This window comes from Caretta caretta, chromosome 28 (genome assembly GCF_965140235.1).
Source record: "Caretta caretta isolate rCarCar2 chromosome 28, rCarCar1.hap1, whole genome shotgun sequence".
Classification (NCBI taxonomy): Eukaryota; Metazoa; Chordata; order Testudines; family Cheloniidae; genus Caretta; species Caretta caretta.
This window is the reverse complement of record NC_134233.1, coordinates 15,865,193-15,889,215: the sequence shown is the minus strand read 5'-3', so window position 1 is coordinate 15,889,215 and position 24,023 is coordinate 15,865,193. Positions and strand designations below refer to the sequence as shown.

At 45.8% G+C, this 24,023-nt stretch overlaps 1 protein-coding gene across 6 annotated transcripts in view; it reads left to right on the top strand.

The window, feature by feature from the left end:
• Positions 1-17,754, top strand: part of LOC125628627 (uncharacterized) — a 53,766-nt gene extending 36,012 nt beyond the window's left edge. For 2 of the 6 annotated variants that reach the window (XM_075123946.1, XM_075123945.1), the window contains exons 2-5: positions 4,849-4,931; positions 7,808-7,934; positions 12,831-12,944; positions 13,315-17,754. In XM_075123946.1, the coding sequence (XP_074980047.1) occupies positions 4,860-4,931; positions 7,808-7,934; positions 12,831-12,944; positions 13,315-14,819 (1,818 nt within the window). In that variant the 5' untranslated portion in view covers positions 4,849-4,859 and the 3' untranslated portion in view covers positions 14,820-17,754. The remainder of the gene's footprint in view (positions 1-4,848; positions 4,932-7,807; positions 7,935-12,830; positions 12,945-13,314) is intronic. The other 4 variants (XM_075123943.1, XM_075123947.1, XM_075123944.1 and 1 more) reach the window with 3 other exon arrangements.
• The last annotated feature ends 6,269 nt before the right edge of the window (positions 17,755-24,023 follow it).

Sequence of the window (24,023 nt, the reverse complement as noted above, 5' to 3'; positions counted from 1 at the left end):
TTAGCTGGAACTTGTGTTAGAAAGGATGAAAGAGTTGTAAAAAGGTGAAGAGGTGTTCAATTGACCAATTGTGTGGCTGTTTCTGGGGAGCAGGCTCAAAGTATCTGAGTGTAGAACAGGTGTCAGCAGCTCCTGTACAGTGTAGCTCACCTAAAACCAAATTCTGTCTTAGCAAAGATAAAGTGCTTTATTGTGTGCCCTGGTTGTCGTTTTCCCTAGTACTTTAGTGATAGGCACTGTCATAACCATACAGCTAAGGGTAGCCTAGAATTCCTTCTAACCTGTAAGGGGTTAAGAACCTCAAATAACCTGGTTGGCACCTGACCAAAAGGACCAATGGGGAAAGAAGATACTTTCAGATCTGGGGCGGAGGGGGGGAAGGCTTTGTATGTGCTCTTTGTTTGTGTGTTCTCTGGGGAAGCAGAGAATCATCAGGTCAGAAAACTCCTCCTCCTAAAATCATCCTAAAATGAGTCTCAATATTGCAAAAAGAGTAAGTAAATAAGGCAAAGCATGTTAGATTATCTTTTGTTTTTAGCTTGTGAATTTTCCCTTTGCTAGAGGCAGGTTTATTCCTGTTTTCTGTAACTTTGAAACTAAGCCTAGAGGGAGCTCCTCTGTGTTTGTGAATCTTTTGTTACCCTGTAAAGTTATCTTTCATCCTGATTTTACAGAGGTGATTCTTTCATCTTTTCTTTAAATAAAATTCTTCTTTTAAGTACCGGATTGATTTTTTCAGTGTCCTATAGACCCAAGGGGTTCGGTTTGTGCTCACTTCGTAACCAATTGGTTAGGATATTATTCTCAAGCCTCCCTAGGAAAGGGGGTATAAGGGCTTGGGCGGATATTTGGGGGGAGATAGGGCTCCAAGTGGCCCTCCCTGAATGTATGTTTAAATCACTTGGTGGTGGCAGCATACCGTCCAAGGACAAAAGGAATTTGTACATTGGGGAAGTTTTTAACCTAAGGTAGTAGAAATAAGGTTAGAGGGTCTTTCATGCGGGTCCCCACATCTGTACCCTAGAGTTCAGAGTGGGGAGGGAACCCTGAGAGGCACTATCTCAAATGGCCGGGTGCACATAGGTGTGGTGTTGGAGTAAAGGAAGGCTCATTGCTCACGTCGGTCAGATTTAGGGTTACATTCATAAGTACCTTATCTCTGCATTTCCTACTTATTACAAGTTTGAGTTTTGCTGATCTCTCTTCTGGAGGGGTACCAGACATTTCCGGGCAACCTTAAATCCTGAATTATCATTTTTTGAAAGTGAATTTCCTAGCTTTTTGCACAGAGCAATGTTGGCTGGAGGAGTTAGCAACGCTATAGGCAGTTGCGGGTCTCAAACAAGTTTGCAGTCAGAGGCAGATAGCAGTACAATGACTTACCCAAGGTCACCCGGGAGGTCTGTGGCAGAGCCAAGGAATTGTCCCTGTCCAGTGCTCTTTCCACGTAGTTGCTGGGTGATTCTAAAGTGCAGCTCCCCGCTCCTGTACTTTTTGTTATGGTGGAATGGGAATAATGGTTATACTTTCAAATGTCTCTCTCCTTCTCCACCTCCTCCTCCTGCCACCATTTCAAGCTCTGTCTCCCCTTCTTTCAAGTGTTTGTCATGAGCAGTTGGTAACCCAGCCAGTGAGAGCAATCTCCGACATGGTCTGTGCCCCAAGAGCTTGACAATTTAATTACATGGTGGTTACAGTAACTAAGTACATGAGTGAAGACTGGTGTTTGTCTCTCTCTCTTTCTCCACCTCCTCCTCTTCCTGCCAGCATTTCTCATCTATCCTATCCAGCCCTCTCTTAGCATTGTAGGACCCAGTAGCTGTCAGATGTACTAGGCTGCTGCACACACGTATTACAGGCAGTAGCATACTGTATGGCACATGCCAGCTTGGGCCTGATGTAGCCTGATCTGAACACTGAGCTGGGCCTCTCACTGCTACTTCCAGCTGGGCCTCCTGCCCCTGGTCCAGCCATGCCCTAGCTCTGCCCAGTCTGCCCCTCCTCCAAACATTCCCCCTCCCCTATACGCTCTGGGCTTCCCCCCCACACCATACACGGGTAACATGTGCCTTTTAAACTATTCATATTTTAGATTTCAGATGATTAAATTTGTGTTACCTTCAGCTAACCACCCCCACCCCAGTTTCAGTTGTTTGGTGGTGCCCCAATGGTTTTCCATTTGGGAGGGAGCAAGGCTGGTCACTTGAGCTTTGCGTTACCTTGCCAGCTGACTAGTGAGAAGTGACGACTCCCTCTTGGGTGGATAGGCCGATCCTAGAGCCCGTTACCTCTCGGTGATTGATTTTTCTATTCCAAGTCCATAAAGTAGATTTTCAATATAAATGCTTCTTTCTTTACATATGTCCCATACATTGATCTCTCAGTAATGTGAGAGATCAATGTCTAATGCTGGCCTTGCTTGGCAGCCCCCCTGTTAACTGCTTGTGGCCCCCAGGGGGCCCCCGACCCCTGGTTGAGGACGACTGCCTTACACGATGAATCACAGCAGTGTTAAGGTTACTGCCAGTCCCAAAAGGACTAGTCACTTACTTAGGTCAATTGAGTCTTAGATCTCACAAGAAAGACAAAATTTGTAGCCAGTCCTGTAATAACCTGTATTTAGATTTATTTAAAAGGAAACGAGAGTTGTTTACAAAGTTAAAGCAGGTTAAAGCACATGCAGATGAGTTACAGTCTTAATTTTCAAAAGGTAATAGAAGCTTCTCTAATAAGTAAGCTCTGCATATTCTTTAGGACTAACCCAGGCTAAGGAGCTGGGGATCTCTTGCTAATGCCTAGAAACTTTGTCCCCCAGAGTCCAAGCAGCATACAGATAATCAGTTCCTTCTGTATGGGGTTTTTATCCTTTTTCTGCCATGTGCTCTGAGCTACAAGCTCAGCTAATGGGAAGTCAAGAGCACACCAACACTCTTTTGTCTTCTTTAACATCCCATAATAGTCTATCTGGTGTTGATGGACCTTTCCTGCCAGGCAGGATGTAATTAATTCTATTGCCAATCAGCACTTCTCCGAGGTAAAGTCTCTCTCCTGTCTGGTGATTTACAGAGCCACAGAGGCTCACAGTGCAACTAGTCAGATATTAACCCAGGCAGCAACTCAATAAAGCATTCAATAAAATCTAAACACGAAACACATTGTTATAATTCTCATCCCTGTTTTAACAATAGTAACACAGGTGAGCCAGACTGATTCCAGCTCTGCGTTTGTCCATGTTAAATTAAGACTTGGGAGCTTTTGCAAGAGCTAACACCTCATCTGCCAGTGTCACAGGCAGGATGGGCAGGGATGGTGTCTCTAGCTTCTCTTTGCCAGAAGCTGGGAATGGGTGACGGGATGGATCACTTGATGATTCCCTGTTCTGTTCATTTCCTCTGATGCATCTGGCATTGGCCATTGAGCTAGATGGAGCATTGGTCTGACTCAGTGGGCCGTTCTTATGTTCACAGTCTCAATCAGGAGTATCTACTTATTTGACTCACTGGGGAGCCACAGAAAGAAAAAAGGTGTGCTGAGGCAAAAAGGCCCAGTCTTACAGCACGTGGGGTCATGCCTTCCAAAAGCTAAAACTAGGCCCAGCCCATGAAAGGGGGCACTCCCAGGAGAGACTGCATAAAGGCTGGAGCATCAAACGACTTTGTGAACCTGAGACAGCTGCCTTGGGGACAATGACAGGGAGAGTCCCCCAAAGTGAATCCTTTGATTCTGGTCTTTGGTTTACAGAATAATAGAACTGGAAGGTCGAGAGGTCATCTAGTCCAGTGCCCTGCACTCGAGGCAGGACTAAGTATTATTTAGACCATCCCTGAGAGGTGTTTTTCCAGCCTGCTCTTAAAAATACCCAATGATTGAGATTCCACAATCTCCCTAAGCAATTTATTCCAGTGCTTAGCCACTCTGACAGTTAGGAAGTTTTTCCTAATGTCCAACCTAAACTGCCCTTCCTGCAATTTAAGCCCCTTGCTTCTTGTCCTATCTTCAGAGGTTAAGAAGAACAATTTTTCTCCCTCCTCCTTGTAACAACCTTTTATGTACCTGAAAACTGTGATCATGTCCCCTCTCAGTCTTCTTTTCTCCAGAGTAAACAAATGCAATTTTTTCAATCTTCCCTCATAGGTCATGGTTTCTAGACCTTTAATAATTTTTGTTGCTTTTCTATGGACTTTCTCCAATTTCTCCACATCTTTCCTGAAATGTGGTGCCGAGAACTGGACATACTACTCCAGTTGAGGCCAAATCAGCGTGGAGTAAAGAGGAAGAATTACTTCTTGTGTCTTGCTTATATACTCCTGCTAATACATCCCAGAATGATGTTTGCTTTTTTTGCAACAGTGTAACTTTGTTCACTCATATTTAGCTTGTGATCCACTATGACCCCCATATCCCTTTCCGCAGTACTCCTTCCTAGGCATCATTTCCCATTTTGTATGTGTGCAACTGATTGTTCGTTCCTAAGTGAAGTACTTTGGATTTGTCCTTATTGAATTTCATTCTATTGACTTCAGACCATTTCTCCAGTTTGTCCAGATCATTTTGAATGTTAATAGTATCCTTCAAAGCACTTGTGACCCCTCCCAGCTTGGTATCGTCTGCAAACTTGATAATTGTAACAGAGAGACTCTGATACTTGGAGGGTTTCACCGTGTCTCAGAAGGTTGAATCCTGGTGGGAGGGGGCTAGGCCTGTACTGGAATAAGGTCACTCTGTGCTTCACAGTGTGGCAGAAACTAGAATGTCCATTAGCAGGGAAAAATCCTGGGGGGAATCAGCATGCGGAATGGACAAAAATCCCGTCTGAATTCTCTCACATTGCCCTTCTCGCCCTGGCAGGCTACAGAATAATGTCCACATTTCACTCCAGATCATCCTGTCCTCCCAGGGGGAAGGAAATGGCTGCAATGGAGCTGGCTCAGGTAAGGGATTATCAGGGAGCTGGTGGTGGGTTCTGCTTGGATGGAGAGGAGCAGTAAATGCATAGGAGGGTGGGAGCTGCTAGAGGCAGTGGGAGGCAGGAACTATCTAAGATGGAGAAAGGGAGGGGACAGGATGTGACAAACCTGCTGAGACTTGTGTAATCTAGGGTGTGATGGGTTGTCACCCCGGGGTGCAGTCTTGGGGGCTTCTGGGAACGACTGTGCCCTCTAACCCTCAAGCTGGGCTGGCCATTTTCACACTGCTTTGCTGGAGATTCAGCCAGCCTCTCCAGGCCCTGTTATCACCCAACAGAACAGCAGGTGGCGCCATGCATCCAACTAAGCTACCTGAGTGCTTTACCTAAGCCACTCAAGGACAGATAGAAGACAACAATCAGTTTCCCAGCGATAAGTGATAGCAAACAGATCAAAGCAGATTACTTAGGCTTAGTTTGAGTTTTTGGTTATTTGCTAACATACTCGGTGGATAGAATTTGAATTAGCAATTTCTTACCCTGACTGATGATAGAAGCAGTCCACCAAGTTTCCATACACAAGCTTGAAATCCCATTACCCTGGGACCAACACTTCCCCTTGTTCAGTCTTTGTTCCTCAGGTGCTTCCTCGGATGGAGAAAGTGAACAAGGAAAAGTTATTTACTTGTTCCCATAATATAAGAACTAGGGGCCACCAAATGAAATTAATGGGCAGCAGGTTTAAAACAAATAAAAGGACATTCTTCTTCACACAGCGCACAGTCAGCCTGTGGAACTATTTGCCTGAGGAGGTTGTGAAGGCTAGGACTATAACAGGATTTAAAAGAGAACTAGATAAATTCATGGAGGTGAAGTCCATTAATGGCTAGTAGCCAGGATGGGTAAGGAATGGTCTCCCTAGCCTCTGTTTGTCAGAGGGTGAAGATGGATGGCAGGAGAGAGATCACTTGATCATTACCTGTTAGGTTCACTCCCTCTGGGGCACCTGGCATTGGTCACTGTTGGCAGACAAGATACTGGGTTGGATGGACCTTTGGTCTGATCCAGTATGGCCATTCTTCTGTTCCAGGAGTTCTCTTTTGTGGGGAATGAGGCCAAGAGATGATGTCACACCCACCTTATGTAGCTTTCCCATATAGGGGTGAACCCTTTGTTTCAAACTCAGTTCCCAGTCCAGTTTGTTGAAAAATACAGGTACCAAAATGGAGTTCAGTGTCATGTGGTCAGGTCACATGCCCTAGCATGCCCTTCTGAGTCATTGTAGCCATGACTCATAGGCTGGCTGAAACATTCACAGGAAGGCTAAGCTCTTCCATGGTCCATTGTCTTGATGAGCCATCAACACTGTCTGGCTTCTTCATTGTTATACCTGAAAGGCTAGTTGTGGGTGTTACCCAGAGTAAGCACATTTGAAATACAGATACATAGTCAATATCCATAACTTCAGATACAAACATGATCCATGCACACAAATAGGATAATCATACTCAGCAAATCATAACTTTTCCAATGACACCGCATGTGACCCATCTTGCACAAAATGCCTCATAATTATGTCCTAATCATATTATAATCATACCACTGTGCTGAATATGGGGTGTAGTGTCAGATAGGGCCTAATTTCAAGGCACAGGAGTTGGGATTGGAACTTCCCCCTCTTTGTGGAACAGGAAATAACCCTCCAGCCAGGGCTGGGAAAACTTCCCAGACTGCCAGTGCTGGAGCCTGAATCTACTGAGTCTTCATTAGTTACCACCACCACCCCCATCTTTAACTGCAACTGCAAACTTCATCAGTGACGATTTTATATTCTCTTCCAGGTCATTGATAAGAATATGAAATAGCACAGGGCCAAGAACCAATCCTTGTGGGAACCCGCTAGAGATAAATCCACTCGACCATGGTTCCCCACTTACAATCCCAGTTTTTAATCTATTAATGTATGCCGTGTGTATTTTGTATCTTTCCAGTTTTCCAGTCAAAATATTGTGCTGAACCAAGTCATATGTCTTACAGAATTCTAGGTATATTACATCACCACTATTAGCTGCAACTAAATTTTTCATCTCATTAAATAAGGATATCCAGTTAGTTTGATAGGGTCTATTGTGTCTACACCTTTGTTCATGGGTACTGATTATATTACCCTCCTTTAATTCTTTATTAATTAAATCCAGTATTGGCTGCTCTATTATCTTGCCCAGTATCGATTTCAGACTAACACTCTTGTAATTAGCTGGGTCATCTCTTTTACACTTTTTAAATATTGGCACAGCATTAGCTTTATTCCAGTCCTAATTAAAATCAACATTAACAGACCACCACGCTCCACACCTACGCCTTTCAAAACTCTTGTTATCTGGACCCGCTGATTTAAACACGTCTAACTGTAATACCTGCTGTTTAACATCCTCGTGAGTTATTGTTGGAATGGAAAGAGTGTAATCCTCAACAGCTTGTGATATGAGTATATCATCTGTTTTTCTCCAAATCCAGGAGATAAATATTTCTTGAATGCTTTTATCTCTTCTGCATTTCGTTTGATAATTCTGCCATTTCCATCTATTAATTTACCACTACCATTGCTAGGATTTTGTTGGGATTCCTACCAGGGAGTCGCCGGCAGGGTTCAGAGACAGCCTTATCTCCTGTATCAAGCTCTGGCTAGTAGGTGTGTGATAAATGTGAAGATCTTGCCTCTGTCTGTCACACAGGTTCTCTCTTTCTACCCTCTGATGCCTTCTGGCTGCTCTAAGCAAGGGTGGGACTCCGTTAACATGTGCCTCCCGGAGCTTCCATTTACCTGTTGCTGCTGTTTTGTGAATAGTGGGGTTGTGACTGGGGCAGCAGGTACTGAGTGTTGGACTCTTTCTGTTTTAGGGGCTGGTGACTTTCGATGAGGTGGCTGTGTATTTCACCAGGGAAGAGGGGGCTCTGCTGGACCCCACTCAGAGAGCCCTCTACAGGGATGTCATGCAGAAGAACTATGAGACAGTGGTCTTGCTGGGTAAGGAGTCCTGTTCCCTTGGTTTTGAGAAGCTGTGGGGTCTGTAAAGAACATCAGTAGAAATAAATTTATACCTTTATTCGTCATACAAATTTTGACAAGTTTCCTTGCTCCCCCCTCTTTTGCCTTACCTCCCACCCACTAGTATAATTTTTGGACATGTGCCTTTTTGGTGCCATCAGTCATTTTAAAATTGCATTTATTGTATCCTTATTGGCTACATTAATAACTACATCATATAACTGTAGCTTTCATGCCTTTTCCTCATTTTAAGAGGAAAATATGCTGTCTGTAGAATTCTAAATTCAGTAAATAGGTGTATGACTCATGCATGGCTTGTGTGACAGTCAGATGAGGTCCTCTTTTGATAGGAGAGAGTATAATGTTGCCATTCAGGACCCCGCGGGTGAAAGGAGAACAGAGCTGTGGGAGGGGAGGAGAAGGGGGGGAGTAGATAATTCTGGGGTACCAGGACAGGCGGAGGGTGTGTGAGGGTTAGAGCTAAGAAGCAGCAGGGAGGGATGAGGTAGTGAGAGACAAGGAGGGAACACAAGAAGTTCCCAAGGTTCCGGGAGGTGGTGCTGGCTGAAAGTAATGAGAAGAAGGGCACCCAGGAAGTGGGCTGGATGGGTCAGTAGCAGGGAGGAGAGGTTTGGGGATGAAGAGCTATGGGGGGGTCCCAGACGTTTAACCCCAAATCCCTACCTAAGCCTTGTTGGTTTAGAGCCTACGCTCCAGTTTTATTTCTGTTCATTTTCGCTTCATGATACATTTTCCCCCCAAATACTATTATTTTAACTCTTGACCTCCCTCTCATTACCCCCCCTCCCCATATAACCTCCCCATCTCTATGCACAGGGACCCTGGCCAACCATCCCCAGTCCTTGCTGCATTTCTCCCTCCCATAGAAGGACACTACCCAGGCACTAATGGGGACTTTGTTGATGATGTCACAGGCTGGTAGTGTAGCCTGTACCATTTTTACACCTATAAGGTTACGTATTGGGGTACAGCTTGCCCTTGTCCATGGCGACTCACAGTTAATGGAGGAGATGAAATTTGGTGAAACACAGAGAAACTTGATATAATACAGACAGTTATAATTAAAATCATAGGCAAGGATCAATACACATAATGATTAGACTGAGATTAATATAGTAAAGAGGGTCTTTCAGGGTGCATACTTACAAGTTATTGACACCATTGGAAACAAAGATTGAGGGGCAAGGGAGCCCATCAGAAGGGAGGCCCTGCTTCAGTTTACACTATCTCGGGGACCCAACAAAATGAAAAAATGGTACCTAGGAGAGGTATTTTATCTGCTTTCTTATGTTAATAGGATGACTATATACTTTATCTGCTCCTTTACTCTGATTACGATAATGTCAATAGCTGTCCCCAACCCATATGTGGCCTTTGGGAAGTCCATAATTAGGCATCAAGCATTAATACTCATGATTTACTTATTTATTAATAATTCCAATATATGAATGCAGTCCAACTGCTGAGATACTTCATAGCAACCTAATTGTGAAAGCCCGCCCCAAACTTCCTTCTTTCAGAATCCTGTGGTGTATTGCACCTGTTTGTGGTTACTCGTTAGTCTCTCAGAATGAAGGTGCAAAATATCTGACCTAGGATTCGCTCCTTCGGCCTGTTCAGGTTAATCCCAGACTTCAGCATAACTACTCCCACAAAGCCTCAACCTAATATAAGGCCCTTACCTGTAGCAACCTTAGGTTATGTCTACACTACCCTGGTCAGTCAACCTACCCTGCGCAACTCCAGCTATATGAATAATGTAGCTGGAGTCGATGTACCTTAGGTCGAGTTACCGCAGGGTCTACTTACCTTACTCCTCTCATCAGGGGTAGAGTACAGGGGTCGACTAGAGAGTGATCTACAGTCAATTCGGCAGGTCTTTACTTGACCTGCTACATCAACCACCGGTGGATCGATCTCAGAGCTTTGATCCCGGCTGTAGTGTAGTCCCTGCCCTTAATAACCCATTTATTTATGTTCACCTCCTTCCCCCTCCACACATGTTCCAAGCTAATAAGCAATACTCTGATCATGACATTTTACCTCTAGCGAGTATAAAATTGCCCACAACACATGAGACTAGGTCATAGATCATAAAATCAGGTCGGGGTCAACAGGAGTGAGAGTTTGGAGAGAGTCTTTTCCCCGCTCTCCCCATCTGCAGCAGCCACAAGCTGTCTTCCCTCCGGGCTCCTTGGATCTTTGAGCCTGGCCCTCCTGAGTTTGCGTGTCCCAGTTCTTGTTTTTACATTCTCCTTTTCTGGAAGAATTAGAGGCTGTTGCTCCTGAATTTTAGTGTTTCATTCCCCAGCCTTCTCCACACACTGGGAGAGTTTCATTCTCCCTCCCATTACACCTGAGTCAGTAGATTTCCTAATTCCCCAAAATGTGCTTTTGTGATGTCACAGTTCTGGGGTAGTTAAGCCTTTGACCTGCCCCCATGGTCTGCTCAAGCAATGCCCTCTCAGGTATCAGGCCTCTAGCCAGCCCCTCTCTATGGGTGAGGACCCACATGCCTCTCCTTTTTGACCAGAGTTTGAGGATTGCAGCTTGTCCTCCACTGTTTTCACTGGACTGAGCTCCAGCTCTTGTGCTTTGCTTTCTCTCCCAGGGCTCTGAGCAGCGTGTGTGTGTGATAGAGGTGGGAATTTTGGTGATACATGTATGATGCCAATACACACCTCAGTTTCCCTCTGTGATTGGTATTGCTATGATTATAAAGAGCAGGAGACATGAGGTGTTCTGTCATGTAGCTGTCGTGGGGTGATATGAATGGGTCACTAAGGACTGGCTGGGACCATCCTACATCAATGGAAAACCCAACAGAGAAAAGAGAATAATTGTTACCTGTCCATGGGAGGATCTCAGCTTGGCTGAGTGAAGCATACATGGACTCGTTATGTTTTTGGGAGCAGGAAGAACTGAGATTGCAGATGCAGGCAGCTCTACTGGAGCGAAGACAAATGGACAGGCACAGTGAAAGGAAACCAAACTGTTTTCTATAGCAGCATGGCTCAAGGGCATTGGCCAGTACGGACTGTATTGTCTTCTTCGCTTCTCTCTCCTAATCTGAGGACTTTCCAATGCTGTGTTTAACTTGACTAATAAACCCTGTTGTGTTTTAAAAGTCTGCCCAGTGTCACAGGAAAAACTTGCTCTGTGCATTGACTGAGGAACAGTCTCTGAAGAGGAGTGTCGTTCAGCTGGACCTGCTGGGCAGAGCTCACAGGTTGGAATAGGAGTGTTGAAGCCAGAGGCTCAGTCTCTGGTGTTGAAGCTCCATGGCTCATCCTTGTGGAAGAGTGGGACCTCCTGGGGGGTCTCGTGCACTGAATGGGCAGCTCCCAAGGACTGTTTAAAAGCCTAGGCATTGCACAGATCCTATGGATCCATGACAGTGTGCCCATGTGCTTTATGGGGAAAAGATATAAAAGAAGAAAAGGATCTAAATGTGTATTTGCTATTGCCCCCTCCTCAGTCATCATGGGAATCCCTGATCAGTTCCAAAGTGTATTAAAACCTTCCTTAAAGGCTTACCTCTTGGTTATCAGGTCATGTCAGTTTTGTTAGAGGGCTTTCTCTTCACCCTCCCATTTCCCTGGTTCTTGTCATGCAGACAGAAAGCAGCAAAAGACCAGAAGTCCGAAGTGCAGATAATACGATGTTTATTGGGGTTAGTTTCCAAGCAAGCATGTTGCAAAGCCCTTCACATCAGTTGGTCTTATCTCTATATGTCCATAGAGTCTGTTCCCCAGTGTTCTGTTCCCAGCCCCGACACCACAGAGCATTTATCCCGTGTCTCCCTTCACAGCTCTGAGGCCACAGAGCCTTGCCTGTGTCCCTGTTCCCGTTTCCCCCCTTAACAAATATGATTCCAATTTCCCTTCCCCCTCCTGTTTGACCCTGGCTATATAGTAATATTCTCAGCTATACCTTAACCAGCATTGTACGGAAATTTAACTAAGCAATTCTAGCATATTGTAACGTAATTCTCTAATCAATTATACCGCACCACCCTAATTAACTTACAACTAGCAAAATTAATTATACAGCAGACAGAAACAATTAGAGAACCAGACTGATTAACAAGGTAAAAGTGGTGGCCATAAAGATAAAACAATACAGAAATGAGGGTTTCACAAGCATTGAAAAGTGATTTCTTGCCAGACAGGATGCTATCAAACTAATGCTATCTTTAAGCATCTTAAGATCTGTTTCTTTATCTGGTGGTGATGGGCACCATCTGGACAGGATCGTCTTCCTAACAGCCCAATACCACCTTATGTCAGTGTGACTGGTTTGGGAAGTGAGGATGTGACCCTATGCTTCCCAGCTTATGGCTGCCCCTGCTGCTTGGCCAAAGCCTTAGCCTAAGCACAAGGCCTCAGACTATCCTCGTGAGAGAAGGCCCATACACAGGCGGACTGTGATTTTGATTCTTTGTTTTTATACCCCTGTAAGTAGCTAAGTGATAAAAACGCACCTAAGTTCTTAAAGTATAAGCTTCACAGGCAGGCCTGAATACCAATATTCTAACAGTGGGTTCTACCCCGTCCCCCATTCTGTGTCTGTCTTTTCTATTTAGATTGTAAATTCTTCAGGCCATGGGCCATCTACTATTCTCTGTACTTTCCCTAGTATAATGGTGACCCACTGTTAGTTGCTCCTTAGGCACTAAGGTAATGAATATTATTTATATAATAATAATAACTATTCTGCCACTTTGAGCCAATGAAGATGGCCTTGGGATGTTAGTGCTTAAAAAATGAGCTGGGATTACAACCATGGACTGTTCTTTGTGACAAGTATCCCACAAATTCCACTGACCTCCCTTGTTTTCTTTGCCTGGAGTAGGGTTTCCAGTTTCCAAACCTGATGTGATCTCACAGCTGGAACGAGGGGAAGAGCCATGGGTCCCAGACCTCCAGGGCTCTGAGAAAGAAGTGCTCCCGAGAGCTGCCTGCACAGGTGAGGAATTGGTTAAACCAACTCAAAAACTGTTTGGGAATGCAGGAAACATTTGGGATACCCTACAAAGACCTTGTGAGCTCTCCAACTTCAGGATAGTTCCCTGCAGATGTGGAATCATTATGCCAGATGTCACCCAGGGCTTCCCTCCTATTCTGATTGACAACTGGCAACAGGTCCCTCCCCGATCTCACTTTTCCCTGAGTGTTCTAGTGAGATGTGGACCAAAACCTTATCCCTTCCTCTCAACTCTGGGAAAGGGTTAGGGGAAAATCAGCTCCTGATAGGTTTGATCTCTCCCACACATATTTTGGTTTGTTCATCCCTTTTTCCATTCCTCTCTCTGAGATTTCCTTTATTTCTGGCACAGGGAGTGACCTATGTCTGGATTCTCTTTGTCTCCCATCAGGTGATGGGATGGTGACTGAGAATGAGGAGGAGACACCCCAGCAGGAAGATGCTGAGCAAGTAGAACCCCATGGGATGTTATCAGGAAGATCCAAAGGGAATGTTTCCAGGAGTTGTGCACTCCCAGAAAAAGCAAAAGCCTGTGAGAGTCAGCAGAGGCCAGAGGAAAACTTGAGTAGCCACTCAGACCTTATTACATGTGAGAGAATCAACTTGCAAGAGACACGCTACACATGCTATGAGAGTGTGAAAAGAGAAGAGAGACCTTACATGTGCTCTGAGTGCAGGAAAAGCTTTAGTCATAGCTCTGCACTTATCACACATTGGAGAATCCACACGGGAGAGAAGCCCTACACCTGCTCGGAGTGCGGGAAAAGCTTCAGTCGGAGCTCACACCTTATCACACATCGTAGAACCCACACAGGAGAGACGCCCTACACGTGCTCTGAGTGCGGGAAAAGCTTCAGTCAGATCTCTATGCTGAGCACACATCGTAGAACCCACACAGGAGAGACGCCCTACACGTGCTCTGAGTGCGGGAAAAGCTTCAATCACAGCTCTTCCCTGATCACACATCAGAGAATCCACACAGGAGAGACGCCCTACACATGCTTGGAGTGCGGGAAAAGCTTCAGTCAGAGGTCTGCCCTGACCACACATCAGAGAATCCACACAGGAGAGACACCCCACACATGCTCTGAGTGCGGGAAAAGCTTCAGTCAGAGTGGGAGCCTTATCAGACATCAACGAATCCACACAGGGGAGAAACTCTACACATGCTCTCAATGCGGGAAAAGCTTCAATCAGAGCTCACACCTTATCACACATAGAAGAATCCACACAGGTGAGAAACCTTATGGATGCTCTGAGTGTGGGAAATGCTTCATTCGTAGTTCAGCCCTCATCTCACATCAGAGAATCCACACAGGAGAGATGCCCTTCACATGCTCTGAGTGTGGGAAAAGCTTTAGTGGGCACTCAGCCCTTATCACACATCGTAGAATCCACACAGGAGAAAAACTCTACACATGCTCCGAGTGTGGGAAAAGCTTTCATCAGAACTCTGCCCTTATCACACATAGAAGAATCCACACAGGTGAGAAACCTTATGGATGCTCTGAGTGTGGGAAATGCTTCATTCATAGTTCATCCCTCATCTTACATCAGAGAATCCACACAGGAGAGAAGCCCTACACATGCTCTGAGTGCGGGAAAAGCTTCAATCGCAGCTCGCACCTTCTCACACATAGAAGAATCCACACAGGTGAGAAACCTTATGGATGCTCTGAGTGTGGGAAAAGCTTCAGTCGGAGCTCACACCTCATCAGACATCGGCGAATCCACACGGGGGAGATGCCCTACACATGCTCTGAGTGCGGGAAAAGCTTCAGTGAAAGTTCCAGCCTTATTAGACATCAGAAAATCCACGTGAGAGAGAACTGTAACAAATGCCTTGACCAGGGCTGACCAAAGATTTATTATTTTTTTGGAAATCACATTTGCTAATTCCCACATAGTGATCTTTGCACCATCTTCACCATGGTCTCTCAGCTCCCCCAGATCAGTTGCCTGTGTCTGCCTTTTGCAGCTCACCCTTCTTTGGGGTCAGTCCTGTGATCTTTCCTATCAACTGCTTTCCTTTTGAGTCGTAGGAGTGTGTGTCCCTCCAGCCAGGAATGTTCATCATCTCCAGGTGGGAGAGAGAGGTTTGATCCTTAGAAGCTACACTGAGGCAAAATCTACCTGTGCCTTACATCCACTAGGGCTGTACATGGCTTTGGCTCCTCACGTGAGTGATCTTGGTGTAAAAAGACATTTATAGTGGTAGAGCAGATGCAGTCCAGGTGCAGTGGTTGTCATTAGCTTTCCCCTTGACCTGACCTAAACTCCATCACTTTTCCTAGTCTAAACAAACCCTGAGCATCACGGTTATACTGTTCCCCCATTTCAAAGCAATTGTTAGTCATCAGGTTGCCACTTCGGGAACAAATGGTTTCATTCCCAGTTGCTCTGTTGTTGCATTAGGTTGTGCTGGAGAGCAGATATTTTTACTACCATTTTCCTCCCTTAAAATATATTCAACTATAATAAAGAGTAGGAATGGGGCAGGGATAGGGAAAAATGTCAATTTACTGTCTGTAACAACAGAAGAAGATAGGGTCAGTCAGAGGGATTCCCTTACTCCCCATCCCCATCCCAATCCCCCCTGTTGTTCAATTGGTTAGGTCAATATTTTTTCTGAAAGGCTGGGAAGAGGATTCCCTAGTAAATGACTTGTAACTAAGCAAAATACCCATCCATTTGGCTCCCAAAGCAGTTGTGGCCCAGGCCCGCAGGAGGTCGCTCCTGAAGATATCTCCTTCCTAATCAGATGCATGTTGCCTATTATTTGGGAAATGCAATCCCTATCTAGGTAGAGATGGGAAAAATGGAAGTGACATTGCTGTTCAGCTCACCCCTGGGAGATGCTGCAAACGTGTAGAAAATGAAATCCGTGTGGAATGTGATATACCTGCAGAAAGACACCTATTGTTAATAGATACCTGACATTTGGTGTCTTACACGGAATCTAAGCAGCACCTGAATTTAGTCCCTAATTTAAATCTGTGCCACCAGATTAAAGAAATAAAAGGGTATATTTGGGGGCGTTATACCTCACTATCGCTACTGATATGTTGTGTGGTTGGTGAAGAATTCTACTCCAGAGAAGTGTAAAATTACTCCAAGTGTATGTCTACAGTATGAAATTAGGTTGATATTATATAAGTCAATTTTTAGAAATCGATTTTATACAGTCGATTGCATATGTCCACATTAAGCGCATTAAGTCGGCGTTGTGTGTCCTCACTGCCATGGCTAGCATTGATTTATGGAGTGGTGCACTGTGGGTAGCTATCCCACAGTTCCCACAGTCTCTGCCGCCCATTGGAATTCTGGGTTAAGCTCCCAATTCCTGATGGGGCAAAAACATTGTCACGCGTGGTTTTGGGTACATGTCGTCAATCGCCAGATCACCACGGCCGTTATGAGCATTGTAAACACCTTGCGCATTATCCTGCAGTATGTGCAGAACCAGAACCTGCAAAAGCAGGCAAGGAGGCGACGGCAGCGCGGTGACAAGAGTGATGAGGACATGGACACAGACTTCTCTCAAAGTACGGGCCCTGGCAATTTGGACATCCTGGTGGCAATGGGGCAGGCTCATGCCATGGAATGCCGATTCTGGGCCCGGGAAACAAGCACAGACTGGTGGGACCGCACAGTGTTGCAGGTCTGGGATGATTCCCAGTGGCTGCGAAACTTTCGCATGCATAAGGGCACTTTCATGGAACTTTGACTTGCTTTCCCCTGCCCTGAATCGCAAGAACACCAAGATGAGAGCAGCCCTCACAGTTCACAAGTGAGTGGCGATAGTCCTGTGGAAGCTTGCAATGTCAGACAGCTACTGGTCAGTTGGCAATAAATTTGGAGTGGGCAAATCTACCGTGGGGGTTGCTGTGATCCAAGTAGCCAACGCAATCACTGAGCTGCTGCTATCAAGGGTAATGACTCTGGGAAATCTGCAGGTCATACTAGATGGCTTTGCTGCAATGGGATTCCCTAACTGTGGTGGGGCCATAGATGGAACCCATATCCCTATCTTGGGACCGGATCACCTTGGCAGCCAGTACATAAACTGCAAGGGGTACTTTTCAGTGGTGCTGCAAGCACTGGTGGATCACAAGGGACGTTTCACCGACATCAATGTGGGATGGCCGGGAAAGGTACATGACGCTCGCATCTTCAGGAACTCTGGTCTGTTTAAACACCTGCAGGAAGGGATTTACTTCGTAGACCAGAAAATAACTGTTGGAGATGTTGAAATGCCTATAGTTATCTTTGGGGACCCAGCCCACCCCTTAATGCCCTGGCTCATGAAGCCGTACACAGGCAGCCTTGACAGTCATCAGGAGCTGTTCAGCTAGGCTGAGCAAGTGCAGAATGGTTTTAGAATGTGCATTTGGACGTTTAAAACCGCGCTGGTGCAGTTTACTGACTCTGTTAGACCTCAGCACAACCAATATTCCCATTTTTATTGCTGCTTGCTGTGTGCTCCACAATATCTGTGAGAGTAAGGGGGAGATGTTTATGGTGGGGTGGGAGGTTGAGGCAAATCGCCTGGCCACTGATTACACACAGCCAGACACCAGGGCTATTAGAAAAGCACAGCAGGGAGCACTGCGCATCAGAGAAGCTTTGAAAACCAGTTTCATGACTGGCCAGGGTACTGTGTGACACTTCTTGTTTGTTTCTCCTTGATGAAAACCCGCCCCCTTGGTTCACTCTACTTCCCTGTAAGCCAACCACCTTCTCCCCTTCGATTACCGCTTGCAAAGGCAATAAAGTCATTGTTGTTTCAAAATCATGAATTCTTTATTAATTCATCACACAAATAGGGGTATAACTGCCAAGATAGCCCGGGAGGGGTGGGGGAGGAGAGAAGCACCGGGTGGGTTGGTGGAGGAGGGAAGGACAAGGCCACACTGCACTTCAGAACTTATTGAATGCCAGCTGTCTTGCTTGGGCAGTCCTCTGGGGTGGAGTGGTTGGGTACCCGGAGAGCCCCCCCACCGCATTCTTAAGCGTCTGGGTGAGGAGGCTATGGAACTGGGGAGGAGGGTGGGCAGTTACACAGGGGCGGCAGCGGCGGTCTGTGCTCCTGCTGCCTTTCCTGCAGCACCACCAGATGCCAGAGCATATCAGTTTGATCCCCCAGTAGCCTCTGCATGGCATCCTGCCTCCTCTCATCTCGCTCATCCCTCCTATCCTCGTGTTCATTTTCTGCTTTCCTGGACTCTGACATTGTTTGCCTCCATGCATTCTGCTGAGCTCTTTCAGTGCGGGAGGACTGCATGAGCTCAGAGAACATTTCAACGTGAGTACATTTTTTTCTCCTTATCTGCGCTAGCCTCTGGGACGGAGATGATAGGGGGAGCGTTGAAACATCTGCCGCTGCGGGAGGAAAAAAAGGGAGAGTAGTATTTAAAAAGATACATTTTAGAGAACAATGGGTAGACACTTTCATGGTGAACCAAGCTGTTAACATGACAGAGCAGATATGCTTTCGGTAAAAGGTCGCATTTTTCCTCTTATATTGAGGGCCTGCCGGTTTGGTGTGAGAGATCACACATGCAGGGCCGGGCAACAGAATTCGGCTTGCAAGCAGCCATGGTAAGCCACAGTCTTTTGGCTTCTTTAACCTTCATAACATGTGGGAATGGTTTCAAACAGCAGTGCCCTCCTTTCCCATACCAAGCACCCGTTGGGTTTGCCATTTAAAAGGAGGGGCTGTGGTTTTCAGGTTAATGTGCAGCACAAACCCAACTACTCCCACCCCCCCAATTCTCAGATGATCGCTTCACCCCTCCCCCTACTGCATGACTAGTATCAGGGAAGATTCCTGCCAGCCAAACATGAACGCCCCCCCCCCCCCCCCCCCCCGGCAACATGGCTAACAGCAGGGATGATTTCTTTTCAGCCACCGGAAAACAGCCCAGTAGGAATAGCCATCTCTGAGTGTCCCCTTAATAATGTCCCTGGAGGATTTCCACTCCATCCCCAGACACGTTAACAGACTTTTCCAGTTGCTGTACTGGCCACAAATGCATCCCAAGTCTTCAGGGCAAATTAATCATGAAACACGCTTGCTTTTAAACCATGTATTATATTTACAAAGGTACACTCACCAGAGGTGCCTCCTCTGGCTTCATGGTCCGGGAGCCCGCCTTGGGAGGGTTGGGAGGGTATTGGCTCCGAGGTGATAAACAGTTCCTGGCTGTCAGGGAGAACAGTTTCTCCACTTGCATGCTCTGCACTATCCTCCTCCTCCTCCTCTTCTTCATCCCCAAAATCCTCATCCCTGTTGCATAAGACTCCCCGCTTGCAGGTGTCCACGGACAGGGGTGGGGTAGTGGTAGCCCCCTCCCCCCCCCCGAATTGTATGCAGCTCATCATAGAAGCAGCATGTCTGGGGCTCTGACCCAGAGCAGCCATTTGCCTCTTTGGGTTTTTGGTAGGCTTGTTTGAGCTCAGTTTTCAAGTGGCACTGCTGCAGATCCCTGTTGTGGTCTCTGTCCATCATGTCCTTGGAGAATTTTGCAAATATTTTGGCATTTTGTCTTTTGGAACGGAGTTCTGATAGCATGGATTCGTCTCTCCATACAGCGAGTCTCTGGAACATAAGGGAAATTCACAGTCTCTCCCTCACATATCCCAGGCCTCCTTTCCAGGTCCTGGCTGTGGTGCAGGGATGCCACAGGTCGGACACTAGCTCTGGCGGTGGCCACATGTGTGTGCTGTTTCTTGTGCAATGAAAGCAAACTTTTATAATGGTAAATCCTCTTTATTTTTTTTTGCTATAAGGTGAGATAGCAGGAAGTGCCAATACATTCACAGGCATTTTAATCACTTTATTACAGGAATCGAAGGCCCCAAATGTCACCATTGCCCCCAAGGAAAACAACATGGCATGTAACATTGAATCAACTCAGAAAGAGATATATGTTACTGGAGGTCATTGTCAAAGTGCTGCCTCAAAGCCTCCCTAATTCAAATAGCTCCCCTCTGGGCTCCTCTGACAGCCCTGGTATCTGGCTGCTCAAAATCAGTGCCCAAGCGGTCTGCCTCAGCACTCCACCCACGAGCAAACCTTTCACCCATAGCGTCACAGAGATTATGCAACATACAGCAATGACCATTGGAATATTATCCACATTGAGGTCTAACCTTCCATAAAGGCATCGCCAGTGCGCCTTTAATCTGCCAAAGGCACATTCCACTGTCATCCTGGACATATTCAGCTGTTGTTGAACCACTCCTTACTGCTTTCCTGGTGTCCCGTGTAAGGTTTCATGAGCCATGGCTGTAAGGGGTACGCTGGGTCTCCCAGAATCACTATGGGCATTTCAACACCCCCCACTGTAATCTCATGGCTGGGAAAGTAAGTCCGTGCTTGCAGCTACCTGTTAAAACAAGCTGCAAAACATCATACCCACAACACGACCATGATGTGCATGGGCGCTGGGAACCCCCAGATGAGTGGATCATGACTGGCCATTGGCAGAAATCTGTCTGTATATTGGGAGTGGTGAGCGTAAGAAGTTTGCTTGGTATATGTGTTCTGTGTGTGTTGCTAATAAACAGATGTTTAGAGCACAGCTGCGTAAGGATCTTTCACTGGGAAAAGGTCCTGTAAACCTGTAGGGCACTGAGCCCCATGGGAAAGGGCTGGTACTTAAATTGACCAGGTTTCTTCCTGAGTCCCCTGAGTAAGGATAGGTGTCTCACACCCCCAGCCCTTGGCAGGATAGAGGTGGGGTGCCCTACACTGTGCGGGTAAAACCCCAAGCACAACCGATTCTGTCATTCCTATATATTTTGTATTGTGATATTACCATGTCCCATTGATAAAAATAGGTAGTACTGAGCTTGGTGGAATAATAATCAATCAATAATCAAACCCATTTAAAACCAGGTATTCAAGGACACTCAGCTGAGAATTTAGCCTTCTTGCATTTGTACACAACAACCTATCACATTTGTCAATATTTAGTTGTCTGCCTTCATGCGATGGAATTGAATAGGACTCTTTCTCATTTGACAGTTTCTCTTCAGCTACTACCTCTACTTTATGAACTTCTGTCCTTTCCTCTTTACTAGGATATACAGAATCCCCATTCAGCGATCCTCCCCTAAGGGATGCCTCTGTCCAAACCATGTGTTCCTTCACTCCTATTGTCGTTCCCTCAGCCCTTAGTTTAATAGCCCCTTTATGACAGGTTTCAGAGTAACAGCCGTGTTAGTCTGTCTTCGCAAAAAGAAAAGGAGTACTTGTTTCTACTACAGTTTGTACTACAGTTTCCACGGTATGCATCCGATGAAGTGAGCTGTAGCTCACGAAAGCTCATGCTCAAATAAATTGGTTAGTCTCTAAGGTGCCACAAGTACTCCTTATCCCCTTTATGAACTTTTTAATTTTACATGCCAGAAGTCTGGTTCCATTTTGGTTTAGGCGGACCCCATCCTTCCTGTATAGGTTCCTCCTTTCCCAAGAGGCACCCCAGTTCCTAATAAACCTAAAACCCTCCTCCCTACAACATCATCAAATGATGAGTCAAGAGACTGAGATTCACATGTGCAGCAAGATGAAGGTCTTTAAAGTTAGAGGGCCTCCAGCCATCTGCTGTCACAGTAATGGGTTGGTTCAAGAGGACATGCCATGGCCATTAAACCTGAGCTGTATCACGCATTTGAGTCTGAGCCCTATCACCGACAACTTTCTGACAATGTGCATTGTGGATTTTTCTTACATTCTGCAGGAGTTTCTCTTCAAAATCTTGCCTTGATACCAACATTTGTTTTCAGAAAACGATTTTCAAGTGCTCTAAAATTTACATGGAGATATTGGAGGGGTCGCTAATTCAGAGTTTTGAGAGCATTGCTCTGTCGATAATTGGTGTGAAAAAAAATCATTTCCCTGCCTGACATAGCTCGCTAGCAAAAGCTCTAATGTAGACATAGGTTTCAGAGTAGCAGCTCTGTTAGTCTGTATCCGCAAAAAGAAAAGGAGGACTTGTGGCACCTTAGAGAATAACAGATTTATTTGAGCATAAGCTTTCGCAGGCTACAGCTCACTTCATTGGATACATGCAGTGGAAAATATAGGGGGGAGATTTTATATACACAAAGAACATGAAATCTCCCCCCGTATTTTGCACTGCATGCATCCGATGAAGTGAGCTGTAGCCCGCGAAAGCTTATGCTTGAATAAATTTGTTAGTCTTTAAGGTTTACATGAAATCTCCCCCCTGTATTTTCCACTGTATGCATCAGATGAAGTGGGTTTTAGCTCATGAAAGCTTAGGCTCAAATAAATCTTTTAGTCTCTAAGGTGCCACAAGTCCTCCTGTTCTTTTCACCTTACCTGATCACTCTGGTTACAGTGTGTATGGTAACACCCATTGTTTCATGTTCTCTGTGTATATAAATCTCCCCACTGTATTTTCCACTGAAGGCATCTGATGAAGTGAGCTGTAGCTCATGAAAGCTTACGCTCAAATAAATTTCAGAGGAACTGCTATGGGTACCCGCATGGCCCCACAGTATGCCAACATTTTTATGGCTGATTTAGAACAACGCTTCCTCAGCTCTCGTCCCCTAAAGCCCCTACTCTACTTGCGCTATATTGATGACATCTTCATCATCTGGACCCATGGAAAAGAAGCCCTTGAGGAATTCCACCACGATTTCAACAATTTCCATCCCACCACCAACCTCAGCCTGGTCCAGTCCACACAAGAGATCCACTTCCTGGACACTACAGTGCTAATAAACAATGGCCACATAAACACCACCCTATACCGGAAACCTACTGACCGCTATTCCTACCTGCATGCCTCCAGCTTTCACCCTGACCACACCACACGATCCATCGTCTACAGCCAAGCTCTGCGATACAACCGCATTTGCTCCAACCCCTCAGACAGAGACAAACACCTACAAGATCTCTGTCAAGCTTTCTTACAACTACAATACCCACCTGCAGAAGTAAAGAAACAGATTGATAGAGCCAGAAGAGTTCCCAGAAGTTACCTACTACAGGACAGGCCTAACAAAGAAAATAACAGAACGCCACTAGCGGTCACCTTCAGCCCCCAACTAAAACCCCTCCAACGCATTATTAAGGATCTACAACCTATCCTAAAGGATGACCCAACACTCTCACAAGTCTTGGGAGACAGGCCAGTCCTTGCCTACAGACAGCCCCGCAACCTGAAGCAAATACTCACCAACAACCACATACCACACAACAGAACCACTAACCCAGGAACTTATCCTTGCAACAAAGCCCGTTGCCAATTGTGCCCACATATCTATTCAGGGGACACCATCACAGGGCCTAATAACATCAGCCACGCTATCAGAGGCTCGTTCACCTGCACATCCACCAATGTGATATATGCCATCATGTGCCAGCAATGCCCCTCTGCCATGTACATTGGTCAAACTGGACAGTCTCTACGTAAAAGAATAAATGGACACAAATCAGATGTCAAGAATTATAACATTCATAAACCAGTCGGAGAACACTTCAATCTCTCTGGTCACGCAATCACAGACATGAAGGTCGCTATCTTAAAACAAAAAAACTTCAAATCCAGACTCCAGCGAGAAACTGCTGAATTGGAATTCATTTGCAAATTGGATACTATTAATTTAGGCTTAAATAGAGACTGGGAGTGGCTAAGTCATTATGCAAGGTAGCCTGTTTCTTCTTGTTTTTTCCTACCCCCCCCCCCCCCCAGATGTTCTGGTTTAACTTGGATTTAAACTTGGAGAGTGGTCAGTTTAGATGAGCTATTACCAGCAGGAGAGTGAGTTTGTGTGTGTATGGGGGTGGGGGGGATGTGAGAAAACCTTGATCTATGCAGGAAATAGCCCTACTTGATTATGTAAAGAGTTGTCACTTTGGATGGGCTAGCACCAGCAGGAGAGTGAATTTGTGTGGGGGGTGGAGGGTGAGAAAACCTGGATTTGTGCTGGAAATGGCCCACCTGTTGATCACTTTAGATAAGCTATTACCAGCAGGACAGTGGGGTGGGAGGAGGTATTGTTTCATATTCTCTGTGTGTA